At 47.5% G+C, this 20195-nt stretch overlaps 1 protein-coding gene across 1 annotated transcript in view; it reads left to right on the forward strand.

Moving 5' to 3' along the window:
• The window catches only part of LOC118392606 (ankyrin repeat and sterile alpha motif domain-containing protein 1B-like), a 368819-nt gene that overhangs the window by 85991 nt on the left and 262633 nt on the right, over positions 1 to 20195 (forward strand). The window contains exons 4-5 of the mRNA XM_052460670.1: positions 13611 to 13763; positions 15839 to 15988. Coding sequence (XP_052316630.1) covers positions 13611 to 13763; positions 15839 to 15988 — 303 coding nt within the window. The remainder of the gene's footprint in view (positions 1 to 13610; positions 13764 to 15838; positions 15989 to 20195) is intronic.

Here is a 20195-nt window from a genome sequence, read left to right on the forward strand (position 1 = left end):
GCCTCCAGTTCTTAAGTTCATGCAAGTCCCCTTTTTTAGGCAGGAGAGTCAGAGCTGCCCCAGACGACAGCTCATAGGCAACTCTCCTACCCCGACGCATTCACGCAACACGCAAAAGAAGTTCAGTCCAATTATTCACCAGAATTTTTTATAAAACTCCACTGGGAGTTCATCGACGGGGACATCTGGGTTAATGCCTCTGCCAGTTCATGGGACAACAGAGGAATGTCCATTTCATCACTCTGTGCCAGAGAGAGCTTAGGGAGTTCTACAAACAAGACCACCATCTCTACCTCCATCTCACAAATTCTACGCTCGAGTTCCCCCTATACTCTCCTAGTCTCTGAGGATGAGAGCGCTGTATACTGTTGACAGAAAAGCCGAAATTGGGCTTTCCCCATATTCCACCATTGACTCAGTCTCATTTTCCTCTCTTTGATGCCCCCACCTTTCCCAAAAAGTCTGGAAACCTGAGCAAAAAGTAGCATCTCGTATAAGCTTTACATTAAACTTCCAATAGGATGCCTGCCGAGGCTCTGGTGAAATAGACAGCCTAGCCATGGTTATGTGGTGGTCCGAAAAACCCACCGGGAGAATGGTAGCGCCCAACAGCCTATTGCTCTGATTCCTGGACATGTAAAAACGATCAGGTCGGGCGGCACTCCCCCTAGCCCCAAAGACCTTTACCCGGGTATACTGTCTTGTGTCAGGATGTTTAGTTCTCCAAACATCCACGAGGTCGAACTGATTAACTTCTTGCGTTGAGCCAACCCGGATCCGGGATCATGACTACAGCCTCAAACCCATTACCATAACGCAACGTTAACTATTCATGAAAATCGCAAATGAAATGAAATCAATATGCTAGCTCTCAAGCTTAGCCTTTTCTTAACAACACCGTCATCTCAGATTTTCAAAAATATGCTTCTCAACCATAGCAAACTAGCATTTAGCATTAGCAGGCAACATTTTCACAAAAACCAGCAAAAACATTCAATAAATCATTTACCTTTGAAGAACTTCGGATGTTTTCAATGAGGAGACTCTCAGTTAGATAGCAAATGTTCAGTTTTCCTGAAAGATTAGTTGTGCAGGAGAAATCGGTCCGTTTTCTGCGTTATTTATGTATTTATTTATTTCACCTTTATTTAACCAGGTTGAGAACAAGTTCTCATTTACAATTGCGACCTGGCCAAGATAAAGCAAAGCAGTTCGACAGATACAATGACACAGAGTTACACATGGAGTAAAACAAACATACAGTCAATAATACAGTATAAACAAGTCTATATACATTGTGAGCAAATTAGGTGAGAAGGGAGGTAAAGGCAAAAAAGGCCATGGTGGCAAAGTAAATACAATATAGCAATCATGTTTGGCTACCAAAAAAAAAACCAAAATTCATTCATCCAAACGCCAAACTTTCTTCCACATTAACTCCATAATATCGACTGAAACATGGTAAACGTTGTTTAGAATCAATCCTCAAGGTGTTTTTCACATATCTCTTCATGATGTATCATTCCTGGAAGTCTCCTCTCTGTCTCAATCACATGGATGAATGCGAGCAGCTTGGAGATTACGCAACAAGACCCCTGGTAAATGTAGTCTCTTATGGCCAATCTTCCAATGATATGCCTACAAATACGTCACAATGCTGCAGACAACTTGGAGAAACGATAGAAAGGGCAGGCTAATTCGTGGCGCTTTCACAGCCATATAAGGAGACAATGGAAAACAGAGCCTCAAAAATCCTGCTCATTTCCTGTTTGAAGTTGCATCTTGGTTTCGCCTGTAAGATCAGTTCTGGGGAACCCACAGATTATATCTTTGCAGTTTTGAAAACGTCAGTGTTTTCTTTCCAAAGCTGGCAATTATATGCATAGTCGAGCATCTTTTTGTGACAAAATATTGCGCTTAAAACGGGCACGTTTTTTTATCCAATAATGAAATAGCGCCCCCCTAGCTTCAACTAGTTAATGACTCCCACTGACCCTGAATGAGGCTCTCCCCCATTTCTGTCTTTCGTAAAAATCCAGTGTACAGTTCCAGTCCCCGCCGACCACCAGCGTCTCCTCAGGCACTACCTCTGAGAGTTCCTGTCTAAGACAGCCAAATAGAACCTCTCTCTCGCTCTCCCTGTGTTAGGTGCATACACATTTATAAAGACAAAACCCATGTTGCAACAAGCAGCCTACCCCTTCAGACCTCCTTTGAGTAGCACATTTTTACAGACAGACCCAGTACAAAAAGGACTGCCACCCCTGCACAAAAATTTGTCCCATGGCTCAACACACTTGCCCCTTTCCACCAGAGGCCCCAATCGACTTCATTCACAACATCACTATGCGTCTCCTGCAGAAACAACACCTGTAGTTTTTTTTTTACATATTCACCCAAAACACTCCTCTTGCCCCCAGCTCTGGCGCCATTTATATTAAGCGAGCAAAAAGTCTCCGTAAGAAGTGGGAGAAAAGCCAGCAAAGAAAGAGACCAACAGCAAAGCTCAGAAAGCCCTAGTGCCAGAAAGAAACCATTTATCTAAACAGTGTCTGAAGCAAGACCTTTACGCACTGTTGTGACCCACTTCCTAAACCGTTTCCTGGGTGAGAGGACACAATGCCACTCATTTTTCATAGCATGTTGCACTGATCTTACAAACTTTCTCGGATCAGAAAAAAAAAGCCTCAAGATTAACTTTTTTCCTCTTGGTCTCATTCAGGAACCTTGTCAGTTCCCTCACCGTGTACTTTGACCCCTCTGCTTGACTGGCTGTCAGCTCCAGACCCATTGAGGAGGAGTCTGAAAAAAAGGCGTCTTCATCCTCTTCCTCAGACTATCTTTCTTCCTCCTCATCTCCCATCCTGAGAACCTGCCCTTCCTCTCTGGTCAGCCCCCCTGGTCAGCCCCCCTGGTCAGGCCCCCCCCAGCACCAGGCAAGGCACCACACCAGCCTCTCCACTCCTAACTTCTTTCTTCCCCCCCTTTTTCCTTTTCCTCTTGACACCCTCCTCCACCCCTAGTCTCTTACACTCCCCAACTATACTCTCCTCATCCACTAGCATAACCTGACTAGACCCAGCCTCATCTACACCACCCTCCTCCACCCCTAGTCTCTTACACTCCCCAACTATACTCTCCTCATCCACTAGCATAACCTGACTAGGCCCAGCCTCATCTACCCCACCATCCCTGGTATGGCTAGGCCCAGCCTCTGCTGCCTGCGTCTCATTGCCCCTTGCACGTTGACCTCTTTCCCCCACTGGCACTTGTAGCCACATCTTGTCTACGGCCTTTATGTGGGCACGCAAAGCTCTTATGCCCCAAATCCCCACACTCAAAGCACCGTAGACTATCTGTGCTGGCAAACCCTGCGTAGGGCCCCTCCCAATGCCTCACCTTAAAATGCACATTTAGCTGTTGCTCATTGTTATTCAGAAACATGAACACTTGCCTCCAGAACGAAACAACATGCTTAACGGCATCTGCCTGAAAGCCTGCTGACAGTACACGAAAACCGCTAGCAAACTTACCAAAACGACTCAGCTCTTTCCTGATATGATCATCCGTAATCAGCAGAGGCAAAAAGCCCCACCTTATCTCAGCTCGCTGGTCACCATAGCATCACCCACCTGTAGTACGCGCTCCAGCAGGTATATCTCTCTGGTCACCCCCAAAACCAATTCTTTCTTTGGCCGCCTCTCCTTCCAGTTCTCTGCTGCCAATGACTGGAACGAACTACAAAAATCTCTGAAACTGGAAACACTTATCTCCCCCACTAGCTTTAAGCACCAGCTGTCAGAGCAGCTCACAGATTACTGCACCTGTACATAGCCCACCTATAATTTAGCCCAAACAACTACCTCTTTCCCTACTGAATTTATTTTATTTTATTTATTTTGCTCCTTTGCACCCCATTATTTTTATTTCTACTTTTCACATTCTTCCATTGCAAAACTACCATTCCAGTGTTTTACTTGCTATACTGTATGTACTTTGCCACCATGGCCTTTTTGCCTTTACCTCCCTTCTCACCTAATTTGCTCACATTGTATATAGATTTGTTTATACTGTATTATTGACTGTAACTTGTTCTCAACTTGCCTACCTGGTTAAATAAAGGTGAAATAAATCTAATAAAATAAAACACACACACAGCATGGAGGAATGTGCCAAAATACCAGCAACAGTGTGTGAAAACCTTGTGAAGACTTACAGAAAACATTTGACCTCTGTCATTGCCAACAAAGGGTATATAACAAAGTATTGAGATAAACTTTTGTTATTGACCAAATACTTATTTTCCATCATAATTTGCAAATAAATTCATAAAAAATCCTACAATGTGATTTTCTGGATTTTTTTTCTCATTTTGTCTGTCATAGTTGAAGTGTACCTATGATGAAAATTACAGGACTCTCATCTTTTTAAGTGGGAGAACTTGCACAATTGGTGGCTGACTAAATACTTTTTTGCCCCACTGTATGTTTCTGTGTGAGAACAGGCTGCAGTGAAAATGAACACGCAAAATAGTTTCTGATCATTGACTGTCCAGTATATAATCGATAGGCTCTATAACTGCATCACGTTCATTCACTATAAGATTAATCGCTAGTCGTGAGGCGTTCCACAAATCACACAGGCTAGTTTTGAGCATTATGACAGACAGGTATTGGTGTGTTATTAGCAGAACACATTATGACAGACAGGTATTGGTGTGTTATTAGCAGAACACATTATGACAGACCGGTATTGGTGTGTTATTAGCAGAACACATTATGACAGACAGATATTGGTGTGTTATTAGCAGAACACATTATGACAGACAGATATTGGTGTGTTATTAGCAGAACACATTATGACAGACAGGTATTGGTGTGTTATTAGCAGAACACATTATGACAGACAGGTATTGGTGTGTTATTAGCAGAACACATTATGACAGACAGGTATTGGTGTGTTATTAGCAGAACACATTATGACAGACAGGTATTGGTGTGTTATTAGCAGAACACATTATGACAGACAGGTATTGGTGTGTTATTAGCAGAACACATTATGACAGACAGGTATTGGTGTGTTATTAGCAGAACACATTATGACAGACAGATATTGGTGTGTTATTAGCAGAACACATTATGACAGACAGGTATTGGTGTGTTATTAGCAGAACACATTATGACAGACAGGTATTGGTGTGTTATTAGCAGAACACATTATGACAGACAGGTATTGGTGTGTTATTAGCAGAACACATTATGACAGACATGTATTGGTGTGTTATTAGCAGAACACATTATGACAGACAGGTATTGGTGTGTTATTAGCAGAACACATTATGACAGACAGGTATTGGTGTGTTATTAGCAGAACACATTATGACAGACAGGTATTGGTGTGTTATTAGCAGAACACATTATGACAGACATGTATTGGTGTGTTATTAGCAGAACACATTATGACAGACAGGTATTGGTGTGTTATTAGCAGAACACATTATGACAGACATGTATTGGTGTGTTATTAGCAGAACACATTATGACAGATATGTATTGGTGTGTTATTAGCAGAACACATTATGACAGACATGTATTGGTGTGTTATTAGCAGAACACATTATGACAGACAGGTATTGGTGTGTTATTAGCAGAACACATTATGACAGACAGATATTGGTGTGTTATTAGCAGAACACATTATGACAGACAGATATTGGTGTGTTATTAGCAGAACACATTATGACAGACAGGTATTGGTGTGTTATTAGCAGAACACATTATGACAGACAGGTATTGGTGTGTTATTAGCAGAACACATTATGACAGACAGCTATTGGTGTGTTATTAGCAGAACACATTATGACAGACAGGTATTGGTGTGTTATTAGCAGAACACATTATGACAGACAGATATTGGTGTGTTATTAGCAGAACACATTATGACAGACAGGTATTGGTGTGTTATTAGCAGAACACATTATGACAGACATGTATTGGTGTGTTATTAGCAGAACACATTATGACAGACAGGTATTGGTGTGTTATTAGCAGAACACATTATGACAGACAGGTATTGGTGTGTTATTAGCAGAACACATTATGACAGACATGTATTGGTGTGTTATTAGCAGAACACATTATGACAGACAGGTATTGGTGTGTTATTAGCAGAACACATTATGACAGACAGGTATTGGTGTGTTATTAGCAGAACACATTATGACAGACATGTATTGGTGTGTTATTAGCAGAACACATTATGACAGACATGTATTGGTGTGTTATTAGCAGAACACATTATGACAGACATGTATTGGTGTGTTATTAGCAGAACACATTATGACAGACAGGTATTGGTGTGTTATTAGCAGAACACATTATGACAGACATGTATTGGTGTGTTATTAGCAGAACACATTATGACAGACAGGTATTGGTGTGTTATTAGCAGAACACATTATGACAGACAGGTATTGGTGTGTTATTAGCAGAACACATTATGACAGACAGGTATTGGTGTGTTATTAGCAGAACACATTATGACAGACAGGTATTGGTGTGTTATTAGCAGCAGGTGTCTGTTGCTTATAGCTCATCCAGTCGCTGGCTGATATCGTTAAGCTGTCAGAGCTAATGGAAATATATTGGTTTCCTTTGGCAACATGGAGTGACGGTTCCCTGTCTCTATCCCACCCTCTCTGTATCAGCAGTGTGCACAGTTCTGTTCTGGAAGATTCCACTATAGAAAGGGGAGGAGGGGGGATAGAAGGGGGAACGGAGCGTTTTATTAGCCCATCAGGCGCAGCGCTGTAGCAGGCTGTAGTGTTTTTGCCCCCTGCGTCGGTCAGTATATGTTTAATGTGGGTTTGTTTACAGTTTTTTTCATCACTGTTCTCTCTCTCTATCCCTCTCTCTCTCTCTCTCTCTCTATCCCTCTCTCTATATCCCTCTCTCTATATATATCCCTCTCTCTCTATCCATCTCTCTCTATCCCTCTCTCTCTCTCTATCCCTCTCTCTCTCTATTTCCCTCTCTTTGCTCTCTTCTCTCTTTTTCCCTCTCCTCTCTCTTCTCTTTTTCTATCTCGCTCTCTTTCCCTCTTCTCTCTCCTCTTTTTCTATCTCGCTCTCTTTCCCTCTCTCCTCTTTTTCTATCTCGCTCTCTTTCCCGCTCGCTCTCTTTCCCTCTCTTCGCTCTCTTCTCTCTTTTTCTATCTCCTTCCTTTTCCCTCTCTCTTTCCCTCTCCTCTCTCTTCTCTCTTTTTCCCTCTCGCTCTCTTTCCCTCTCGCTCTCTTTCCCTCTCGCTCTCTTTCCCTCTCGCTCTCTTTCCCTCTCTCTCTCTTTCCCTCTCTGGCGCGCTCTCTCTCTTTCCTTCCCTCCACTGTACTGCAGAGAGGAATAAATTAAAGAGGGATGTGGAGAGGAGAGGAAGAGGGGAGTGCCATAGCTCTCAAGGGAAGAGAGAGCAGGCATGTACTGAGAGGCTCAAGAGTGGTAGGAGAGGGGGTTTCAGAGCCAGGGGGAAAGAAGACAATAGCAGTGAAAAAGGGGGGTCTGGAATAGTGTGTATGTTCATACTGTACGTGCCCGTGTGTGAATATGTATGTGTTTGTGTACCTTTTCCTTGATGACAGCTTTGCACACTCTTGGCTTTCTCTCATCCAGCTTCATGAGGAATGCTTTTCATCAGTTTTGAAGGAGTTCCCACATATGCTGAGCACTTGTTGGCTGCTTTTCCTTCACTCTGCGGTCCAACTCATCCCAAACCATCTCAATTGGGTTGCAATCGGGTGATTGTGGAGGCCAGGTCATCTGATGCAGCACTCCGTCAATCTCCTTCTTGGTCAAATAGCCATTACACAGCCTGGAGGTGTGTTGGGTCATTGTTCTGTTGAAAAATAAATTATAGTCCCACTAAGCGCAAACCAGATGGGATGGCGTATTGCTGCAGAATGCCATGCTGGTTAAGTGTGCCTAGAATTCTAAATGACTGACAGTGTCACCAGCAAAGTACCCCCGCACCATCACACCTCCTCCTCCATGCTTCACGGTAGGAACCACACATGCAAAGATCATCCTACTCTGCGTCTCACAAAGCCACGGCGGTTGGGACCAAAAATCACACATTTGGACTCGTCAGACCAAAGGACCGATTTCCACCGGTCTAATGTCCATTGGTCGTGTTTCTTGGCCCAAGCAAGTCTCTTCTTCTTATTGTTGTCCTTTAGTAGTGTTTTTTTTGCAGCAATTTGACCACGAAGGCCTGATTCACGCAGTCCCCTCTGAACATTTGATGTTGAGATGTGTCTGTTACTTGAACTCTGTGAAGCAATCTGAGGTGCAGTTAACTCTAATGAACTTATGCTCTGCAGCAGAGGTAACTCTGGGTCTTACTTTCCTGTAGCGGTCCTCATGAGAGCCAGTTTCATCATAGCGCTTGTGGGTTTTTGCGACTGCACTTAAAGAAATGTTCAAAGTTCCATAGTACTATCTTGTGTATACCACCCCTACTTTGTCACAACTGATTGGCTCAAATGCATTAAGGAAATTAATTCTACATATGAACTGTTAATTGAAATGCATTCCAGGTGACTACCTCATGAAGCTGGTTGAGACAATGCCAAGAGCGTGCAAAAGCTGTCATCATGGCAAACCATGGCTAATTTGAAGAATATCAAATCTATAATATATTTTGATTTGTTTAACACTTTTTTTTCGGTTACTACATGATTCAATATGTGTTATTTCATAGTTGTGATGTCTTCACTATTATTCTACAATGTAGAAAATGTGAAAAATAAAGAAAAACCCTTGAATAAGTAGATGTGTCCAAACGTTTGACTGGTACTGTACGTTCATGCATGCCCGTGTGTGTGTGTGTGTATATATATGTGTGTGTGTGTGTGTGTGTACCTACGTTCTTACATGCCCCCCCCCCATGTATATATGTGTGTGTGTGTGTGTACCTACGTTCTTACATGCCTGTGTGTGTGTGTGAATGTGTTGTGTTCCCATGCCCAGCTCCAGTGACCCAGAGTCAGTTAGATTAGCCTGTTCCCCCTTCTTTCTCTTTTCCCAATGCTGGATTGTATTACAGATTCACACACAGACCTCACACTACACACACACAACACACTACACACTACACACTACACACACACAACACACTACACACACACACTACACACTACACACACACACTACACACACACACACACACTACACACTACACACTACACACACACACGGCACACTACACACACACACTACACACACTGAATTAGGAGGAAAATGATGTTTCCTCTATTAATTGAACCAGCACATAATTTTCCATTCCATCTCGTGTCCACAATAAACCCTGATGTGCCTGTGTGTGCGTATGTGAGAGAGAACATGTGTCTAAGAGTGTTTGTCTGTGAGAGGGAGAAACAGAAAACAGAGAGAGTGTGTGTGTATGTGGTGCGTGTGTTTGTATATATATATATATATATGTGTGTGTGTGTGTGTGTAAATATATATGTGTGTGGTATACAGTATCAACCGCATGCTTGTGGAACCAATCATCCCTTTTTGTAATGCTCTCCTGCTGTGTTCTGTACTACCCTGTACGGCTGTGCTCTGTACTACCCTGTATGGCTGTGCTCTGTACTACCCTGTATGGCTGTGCTCTGTACTACCCTGTACGGCTGTGCTCTGTACTACCCTGTATGGCTGTGCTCTGTACTACCCTGTACGGCTGTGCTCTGTACTACCCTGTACGGCTGTGCTCTGTACTACCCTGTATGGCTGTGCTCTGTTGTGCTCTGTACTGCCCTGTATGGCTGTGTTCTGGCAGTGTCCTGTACTGTCCTCTGTACGTATGGCTGTGTGTACTACCCTGTATGGCTGTGCCTGTACTACCCTGTATGGCTGTCCTGTAGTGCCCTGTACTACCCTGGCTGTGCTCTGTACTGTCCTGTACGGCTGTGCTCTGTCACCCTGTATGTGTGCCCTACCCTGTATGGCTGTGCTCTGTACTACCCTGTATGGCTGTGCTCTGTACTGTCCTGTGTACGGCTGGTGTCCTGTAGTGCCCTGTACGGCTGTGCTCTGTACTGCCCTGTACGGCGGTGTCCTGTAGTACCCTGTACGGCTGTGCTCTGTAGTGCCCTGTACTGCGGTGTCCTGTAGTGCCCTGTACGGCGGTGTCCTGTCCTGTACTGTGCCCTGTACGGCTGTGTGTCCTGTAGTGTCCTGTACGTGCCCTGTACGGTGTCCTGTACTGTCCTGTACGGCGGTGTCCTGTAGTGCCCTGCGGCTGTGCTCTGTACTGGTACGGTGTCCTGTAGTGCCCTGTCCTGTGTCTGTACGGTACGGTGTCCTGTAGTGCCCTGTACGGCTGTGCTCTGTACTGCCCTGTACGGCGGTGTCCTGTAGTGCCCTGTACGGCGGTTTCCTGTACTGTCCTGTACAGCGGTGTCCTGTAGTGTCCTGTACGGCGGTGTCCTGTACTGTCCTGTACGGCGGTGTCCTGTACTGCCCTGTACGGCGGTGTCCTGTACTGTCCTGTACGGCGGTGTCCTGTACTGCCCTGTACGGCGGTGTCCTGTAGTGCCCTGTACGGCTGTGTCCTGTACTGCCCTGTACGGCGGTGTCCTGTAGTGCCCTGTACGGCTGTGTCCTGTACTGCCCTGTACGGCGGTGTCCTGTACTGCCCTGTACGGCGGTGTCCTGTACTGTCCTGTACGGCGGTGTCCTGTAGTGCCCTGTACGGCGGTGTCCTGTACTGCCCTGTACGGCGGTGTCCTGTAGTGCCCTGTACGGCTGTGCTCTGTACTGCCCTGTACGGCGGTGTCCTGTAGTGCCCTGTACGGCTGTGTCCTGTACTGCCCTGTACGGCGGTGTCCTGTACTGCCCTGTACGGCGGTGTCCTGTACTGTCCTGTACGGCGGTGTCCTGTAGTGCCCTGTACGGCGGTGTCCTGTACGGCGGTGTCCTGTACGGCGGTGTCCTGTACGGCGGTGTCCTGTACTGCGCTGTACAGCGGTGTCATGTACTGCCCTGTACGGCTATGCTCTGTACTGCCCTGTACGGCTGTGCTCTGTACTGCCCTGTACGGCTGTGTCCTGTACTGCGCTGTACGGCGGTGTCCTGTACTGCCCTGTAAGGCTGTGCTCTGTACTGCCCTGTACGGCGGTGTCCTGTACTGCCCTGTACGGCGGTGTCCTGTACTGCCCTGTACGGCGGTGTCCTGTACTGCCCTGTACGGCAGTGCTCTGTACTGCCCTGTACGGCAGTGCTCTGTACTGCCCTGTACGGCTGTGCTCTGTACTGCCCTGTACGGCGGTGTCATGTACTGCCCTGATATTATCCTGAGCATGTGACCTGACAAGGAGGTTGTGTGGTACTGACCATAGACCAGGGATGGACAATAGTCCCCCCTCCCTCACCTTGCGAGAAAAACATTTCAGCAGCCCCCCTGCAATTGTACACATCTGAGTGAAAGTGACTAATAAAAGGAGGGCTGCCAGTTGCACATCCCTGACCATAAACTGTTAGCAGGCGGGATAGAAGGCTACACTGGCCATAGATGGACAGCAGGGGGGGGGTAGAAGGCTACACTGATCATAGACTGACAGCAGGAGGGATAGAAGGCTACACTGACCATAGACTGACAGCAGGGGGGATAGAAGGCTACACTGACCATAGATGGACAGCAGGGGGGGTAGAAGGCTACACTGGCCATAGATGGACAGCAGGGGGGTAGAAGGCTACACTGACCATAGACTGACAGCAGGGGGGATAGAAGGCTACACTGACCATAGATGGACAGCAGGGGGGTAGAAGGCTACACTGACCATAGACTGACAGCAGGGGGGATAGAAGGCTACACTGACCATAGACTGACAGCAGGGGGGATAGAAGGCTACACTGACCATAGACTGTTAGCAGGGGGAATAGAAGGCTACACTGATCATAGACTGACAGCAGGGGGGATAGAAGGCTACACTGACCATAGACTGACAGCAGGGGGGATAGAAGGCTACAATGACCATAGAATGACAGCAGGGGGATAGAAGGCTACAATGACCATAGACTGACAGCAGGGGGATAGAAGGCTACACTGACCATAGACTGACAGCAGGGGGGATAGAAGGCTACACTGACCATAGACTGACAGCAGGGGGGATAGAAGGCTACAATGACCATAGACTGACAGCAGGGGGGATAGAAGGCTACACTGACCATAGACTGACAGCAGGGGGGATAGAAGGCTACACTGACCATAGACTGACAGCAGGGGGGTAGAAGGATACACTGACCATAGACTGACAGCAGGGGGGATAGAAGGCTACACTGACCACAGACTGACAGCAGGGGGGGTAGAAGGCTACACTGACCATAGACTGACAGCAGGGGGATAGAAGGCTACACTGGCCATAGATGGACAGCAGGGGGGGTAGAAGGCTACACTGATCATAGACTGACAGCAGGAGGGATAGAAGGCTACACTGACCATAGACTGACAGCAGGGGGGATAGAAGGCTACACTGACCATAGATGGACAGCAGGGGGGGTAGAAGGCTACACTGACCATAGACTGTTAGCAGGGGGGATAGAAGGCTACACTGACCATAGACTGACAGCAGGGGGGATAGAAGGCTACACTGACCCTAGACTGACAGCAGGGGGGATAGAAGGCTACACTGACCATAGACTGTTAGCAGGGGGGATAGAAGGCTACACTGATCATAGACTGACAGCAGGGGGGATAGAAGGCTACAATGACCATAGACTGTTAGCAGGGGGGATAGAAGGCTACACTGACCATAGACCGACAGCAGGGGGGATAGAAGGCTACAATGACCATAGACTGACAGCAGGGGGGATAGAAGGCTACACTGACCATAGACTGACAGCAGGGGGGATAGAAGGCTACACTGACCATAGACTGACAGCAGGGGGGGTAGAAGGCTACACTGACCATAGACTGACAGCAGGGGGATAGAAGGCTACACTGACCACAGACTGTTAACAGGGGGATAGAAGGCTACACTGACCATAGACTGTTAGCAGGGGGGATAGAAGGCTACACTGACCATAGACTGACAGCAGGGGGGATAGAAGGCTACACTGACCATAGATGGACAGCAGGGGGGGTAGAAGGCTACACTGATCATAGACTGACAGCAGGGGGGATAGAAGGCTACACTGACCATAGACTGACAGCAGGGGGGATAGAAGGCTACACTGACCATAGACTGACAGCAGGGGGGATAGAAGGCTACACTGACCATAGACTGACAGCAGGGGGGATAGAAGGCTACACTGACCATAGACTGACAGCAGGGGGGATAGAAGGCTACACTGACCATAGACTGACAGCAGGGGGGATAGAAGGCTACTGTGGGCAGTTCTGGGACAGATGAATTGGAAAGAAAAGAACACTGCCCTGGAGATTCAGGAGAGTCTTCTGGTCAACTCTGTGTGACACTAGAGTTTGTCCCACACAGTAGATGGCACTGTGGATGCAAAGACTGACAGTCCATGAGGTCAACATAATAGATGGATCCATATTGTGAAGCGATACATTGTTTGTTTACTCAGACAGTTGTTCCCCCCTGTATACAGAACAATGAGAGGGAGACGGCGCTGCACTGTGCGGCCCAGTACGGCCACTCTGAGGTGGTGTCCATCCTACTGCAGGAGCTGACAGACCCCACCATGAGGAACAGCCGCGACGAGACGCCCCTGGACCTGGCTGCACTCTACGGACGACTTCAGGTGAGGATGGACCTGAGCAAGGTTTCTTCTACAGAGTTTCTACAGAGTTTTCCCAAACTGATTCTGCTTTCTCTCTGTTGTCTAGGCCGGGTTACTGTAAAAGCAATTAGTGACATTTTAAGTCTTTTATAAATGCATTTGATAGTGAGAGAGAGAGGGGGGTTGAGAGAGGGAGAGAGAGACTTTGACTAGTTTCATTAGTTGTGCTAGTTCAGGACTACAACAATACACTATATATACAAACGTATGTGGACACCCCTTTAAATTAGTGGATTCGGCTGTTTCAGCCACACCCGTTGCTGACATGTCTTAGTAATTGAGCACACAGCCATGCAATCTCCATAGTCACACATTGGCAGTAGAATGGCCTTACTGAAGAGTTCTGTGACTCAACATGGTGCCGTCATAGGATGCCACCTTTCCAACAAGTCAGTTCATCAAATTTCTACCCTGCTAGAGCTGCTCCAGTCAACTATAAGTACTGTTATTGTCAAGTGGAAACGTCTAGGAGCAACAACGGCTCAGACGCAAAGTGGTAGGCCACACAATTTCACAGAATGGGACCACCAAGTGCTGAAGCGTGTAGCGCGTTAAAATTGTCTGTCCTCGGTTGAAACACCACCAAACTGCCTCTGGAAGCAACTTCAGCACAATAACTGTTTGTTGGGAGCTTCATGAAATGTGTTTCCTTGGTTGAGCAGCCAAACACAAGCCTAAGATCACCATGCGCAATGTCAAGCGTCTGCTGGAGTGGTGTAAATCTCGTGTTCTCTGGAGTGATGAATCACACTTCACCATCTGGCAGTCCGACGAATCTAGGTTTGGCGGATGCCAGGAGAACACTACCTGGCCCAATGCATAGTGCCAACTGTAAAGTTTGGTGAAGGAGGAATAATGGTCTGGGGCTCTTTTTCATGGTTTGTGCAAGGCCCTTTAGTTCCAGTGGAGGGAAATCTTAATGCTACAGCATACAATGACATTATAGATGATTCTGTGCTTCCAACTTTGTGGTAACAGTTTGGGGAAGGCCCTTTCCTGTTCCAGCATGACAATACCCCTGTGCACAAAAGCGAGGTCCATACCGAAATGTTTTGTTGATTGGTCTGGAAGAACTTCACTAGTCTACACAGAGCCTTGATCTCAACCCCATCGAACAGCTTTGGGATGAATTGGAACGCCGACTGCGAGCCAGGCCTAATCACCCAACATCAGCTCCCCACCTCACTAATGCTCTTCTGGCTGAAAGGAAGCAAGCAATGTTCCAACAACTAGTGGACATTTTTCCCAGAAGAGTGGAGGCTGTTATAGCAGTAAAGGGGGGACCAACTCCATATTAAAGTTTTCCCAGAAGAGTGTAGGCTGTTATAGCAGTAAAGGGGGGACCAACTCCATATTAAAGTTTTCCCAGAAGAGTGGAGGCTGTTATAGCAGTAAAGGGGGGACCAACTCCATATTAAAGTTTTCCCAGAAGAGTGTAGGCTGTTATAGCAGTAAAGGGGGGACCAACTCCATCATAATGCGCATTATTTTAAAATGAGATGTTCGACATACGTTTAGTCCTGATGTGGCTTGTGGTCCTGACGGTCTGAAAACAATGTATGTATCTCTGTCTCTCTCTCTCTGTCTCTCCGTCTCTGTCTGTCCCTCTCTCTCTCGGTCTCTCTCTTGTACTCCCTCTCTCCCTTTTTTTCTCTCTCTCTCTCTCTCTCTCTCTCTCTCTCTCTCTCTCTCTCTCCTCTCCTCTCCTCTCCTCTCCTCTCCTCTCCTCTCCTCTCCTCTCCTCCCTTGTCCCTCTCTCCTCCCTTGTCCCTCTCTCCTCCCTTCTCCCTCTCTCCTCCCCTCTCCCTCTCTCCTCCTCTCTCCTCCCCTCTCCTCCCTTCTCCCACTCTCCTCCCCTCTTCTCCCACTCTCCTCCCCTCTCCTCCCCTCTTCTCCCACTCTCCTCCCCTCTCCTCCCCTCTCTCTCCTCTCCTCCCTTCCCCCTCTCTCCTCCCCTCTCCACTCTCCTCCCCTCTCCTCCCTTATCCCTCTCTCCTCCCCTCTCCTCCCCTCTCCTCCCTTCCCCCTCTTCCCAGGTGGTCTGTATGTTGGTGACCGCCCAACCAAACCTGATGAGCAGCCACGACGGGACAAGGCGCCACACGCCCCTGCACCTGGCCGCCCGCAACGGGCACCACTCAGCCGTGCACACCCTGCTGGAGGCCGGCATGGACGTCAACTCCCAGGTCAGCGGTCTAGGGGTCAGGGTCACTGTGGAGTCAGGGGTGGGTCGGTTAGGAGTATGGGTTTGGAGGGGGGTGAGGAATGGTTTCTTAGGTTAGCTTTTATTCTGCAGGTGTGTTGTTGGGGGGGTCACTCTGCATTTCTCCTTCAATACAACATGTTCTCCTGTAGAGGGAGGTGAAGAGAGGTGAGCGAAAGGTCAACTCAGCCTGAAAGGAAAACTCGTCTTACTGATTGTCAGTAATCAAGTTTTCAAGATATGTAACTTTAAAAATATAGAAATGATCCCTGTATGATGCATTTAGCATCACATGGTAGTCAGGGTGAAACCAGGCTTCAGCTTTGTAACAGTTCTCTTCCCTCCTGCAGATGCTGCTCCAGTAAATCTGACTGTCTCTTTAGCTCAAGATACACTCCCTCCTTGTAATGAATGTTTCAAGCCTGTCTCCTGTGTTTTTAATGAGTTGGTACAGTATCTGAGGACAATCTTCCGTCTACTCAACCTCTTTCTGAATATGGTTTTGCGGTAATATTCGCAGAACACAGTAACGCACAGTGTGTGTGTGTTTGTGAGGGGCGGTCGGAGTAGGTCAAGGATGAGTTTGAGGTGTGTGTGTTGTCTTCATACATACAGTATGGTACTGTGTGTGTGTGATTGCTTAAGATATAGAACACGTGTGTGTGTGTGTGTGTGTGTGTGTGTGTGTGTGTGTGTGTGTGTGTGTGTGTGGGGGTGTGGTTTGTAGAATGATGTGGTTATTGAAATAAGTTAATTATTGATGGGGAACAGAGAGGGAGACAAGGATGAGAGTAGTACGGGGTGTTCCTGAGTTCATACACCCTCTTCTCTCTTCACCCCCGCCCCTCACTCTCTTCACACTCCCCTCTCTCTCTTCACTCATTCCCCTTCTCTCTCTCTACCCCTGCCCCACTCTCTTTACCCCTGCCCCTTTCTCTCTTCATCCCGCCCCTCACTCTCTTCACACTCCCCTCTCTCTCTTCACTCATTCCCCTTCTCTCTCTCCTCCCCTCCCCTTCTCTCTCTCCTCCCCTTCTCCCCTGCCCCTTTCTCTCTTCATCCCGCCCCTCTCTCTCTTCATCCCGCCCCTCTCTTTTCATCCCACCCCCTCTCTCTCTACCCCTGCCCCACTCTCTTTACCCCTGCCCCTCTCTCTCTTCATCCCGCCCCTTTCTCTCTTCCCCACCCCCTCTCTCTCTACCCCTGCCCCACTCTCTTTACCCCTGCCCCTCTCTCTCTTCATCCCGCCCCTTTCTCTCTTCATCCCGCCCCTCTCTCTCTTCATCCCGCCCCTCTTTTTCATCCCACCCCTCTCTCTCTACCCCTGCCCCACTCTCTTTACCCCTGCCCCTTTCTCTCTTCATCCCGCCCCTCTCTCTCTTCATCCCGCCCCTCTCTCTCTTCATCCCACCCCCTCTCTCTCTACCCCTGCCCCACTCTCTTTACCCCTGCCCCTCTCTCTCTTCATCCCGCCCCTTTCTCTCTTCATCCCGCCCCTCTCTCTCTTCATCCCGCCCCTCTCTTTTCATCCCACCCCTCTCTCTCTACCCCTGCCCCACTCTCTTTACCCCTGCCCCTCTCTCTCTTCATCCCGCCCCTCTTTCTCTTCATCCCGCCCCTCTCTCTCTTCATCCCGCCCCTCTCTCTCTTCATCTCGCCCCTCTCTGTCTTCACCCTCCCCTCACTCTCTTCACCCTCCCCGCTCTCTCTTCATCCCGCCCGCTCTCTTTTTACCCCCGCCCCTCTCTGTCTTCACCCCGCCCCTCTCTGTCTTCACCCCGCCCCTCTCTGTCTTCACCCCGCCCCTCTCTGTCTTCACCCCGCCCCTCTCTGTCTTCACCCCGCCCCTCTCTGTCTTCACCCCGCCCCTCTCTGTCTTCACCCCGCCCCTCTCTGTCTTCATCCAGCCCCTCTCTGTCTTCACCCCGCCCCTCTCTCTTCACCCCTGCCCCTCTCTCTTCACCCCTCCCAGCTCTCTTCACCCCTCCCTCTCTCGCTTTACCCCTCCCCTCTCTCTCTTTACCCCCCCCCCTCTCTCTCTTCACCCCCGCCCCTCTCTTCACCCCTGCCCCTCTCTCTTCACCCCTCCCTGCTCTCCTCTCTCTCTCTCGCTCTATCCTCTCTCTCGCTCTCCTCCCCTCCCCTCTCTCTTCCCCTTCTCTCTCTCCTCCCCTCCCCTTCTCTCTCCCTCCTCGCCTCCCTCCCTTTCTCTCTCTCTCTTCTCCCCTCCTATCTCTGCCTCTCCAAAGCCACACTGTCAGATTTGTGCTTTGACATTAAAACCTCTTAGGCCGCCCCATCCCGCATGCGGGATCGTGACTACAGCCTCAAGCTCATTACCATAACGCAACATTAGCGATTTCTGAAAATTGCAAATGAAATGAAATAAATATGCCTGTCCTCAAGCTTAGCCTTTTCTTAACAATCCTGTCGTCTCAGATTTTCAAAATATGCTTTAGAACCAGAGAAAATCAATAATTTGTGTAAGAGTGGTGATAGCTAGCTTAGCATTTAGCGTTAGCATTTAGCACGCAACATTCACAAAAACCAGCAAAGGGATCAAATAAAATAATTTACCTTTGAAGAACTTCAGATGTTTCAATGAGGAGACTCTCAGTTACATAGCAGATGTCCAGTTTTTCCTGAAAGATGCTTGTGTAGGACACAACGTTCCGTTTTGTTACTATGCATTTGGCTACCGAAACTAACCGAAAATTCAGTCACCTAAACGTCGAACTTTTTTCCGAATTAACTCCATAATATCGACTGAAACATGGAGAACGTTGTTTAAATCAATCCTCAAGGTGTTTTGTCATATATCTCTTCATTGAAATGCCTTCCCTGGAAGCGTGCATTCTTCTCTGATTCGGATGGAAAAATACTGGTACCTGACTTTTGCGCACCAATTTCCACGCAGACACCGTGCGGGACACTTGGTAATTGTAGGCTCTTATGGTCAATCTTCCAATGATATGCCTACAAATACGTCACAATGCTGCAGACACCTGGGGGAAACGATAGGAAGTGTCCGTTCATTCCTGTCGCATTCACAGCCATATAAGGAGATCATGGAAAACGTGCCTCCAGGAATCCTGTTGATTTCCTGGTCACTCAAACATCTTGGTTTTGCCTGTAGATTTTGTTCTATGGCACTCACAGTGAAAATCTTTGCAGTTCTGGAAACGTCAGAGTGTCTTCTTTCCAAAACTATCAATTCCAAGCATAGTCGAGCATCTTTTCGTGACAAAATATTGCGCTTAAAACGGGCACGTCTTTTTATCCAAAAATGAAATACTGCCCCTATAGGACTAACAGGTTAAGGAGTGGAAGGAACATACAAACCCACAGATGGAGTAAATAGCAGTGTGTGTCAGTGCCTAGTAAAATAATTACATTAAAGCCCATCGTTTGAATGAATAATGAATGAGGATATCTCTCTCTCTCTCTCTCTCCCTCTCATGAGGGGATTATATATAGAGAGACCTGCTGCTCTGTAGGCAGGTAGAGAACCAAGGGCAAAAGTTGAGCCTGCTGGATATAAACACACACACACACACACATTCAGACCCCCCCGACACACACCTTTTCTTCAAGCTGTAAAGTGAATCTGAAACTGAGTGTCAAACTATATTGAAAAGCCCCGAGTTGCGCAGCGGTCTAAGGCACTCCATAAACTGTGCTGAGGCACAGCTACAGCCTGGGGTTCGAAACCCCAGCTGTGTCACAGCCGGCCATGACTGGAAGCCCCATAGGGCGGCATACAAGTGGCCCAGCACCGTCCTAGATAGGGGAGGGTTTGGCCTGGTGGGCTTTCCTTGGCTCATACCGCTCTAGACTCCTAGTGCTGAGCGATTTAATCACTTTTTTTCCCTGGTAATTAAACTAATTTACCGACGTCGGTTCAATTACTTGAGTTCCTATAAGTTCCGTTTTTTAGAGAGGAGCAAGTGGTTTCACTCTAGCAAAAATCTATTCAAAATATGCCCGATACGTTTCTATGGGTTAATTTTGGACTTAAACTTGTCTCCTGCCTTCCTGCCTTTGGGACAACAACACCCGTTGTTAGGGCGGAGACATGCGTCTCGTCATTGTATACAGATCTCTGGATGGAGACAATGGAATATTTTCAATGTTCTGGCAATTGAATGTTCACATTTTTGGTTTTGGAATTTCCATGAAAAAGCTCTATA

Source organism: Oncorhynchus keta, chromosome 13 (genome assembly GCF_023373465.1).
Source record: "Oncorhynchus keta strain PuntledgeMale-10-30-2019 chromosome 13, Oket_V2, whole genome shotgun sequence".
Lineage (NCBI taxonomy): Eukaryota > Metazoa > Chordata > Actinopteri > Salmoniformes > Salmonidae > Oncorhynchus > Oncorhynchus keta.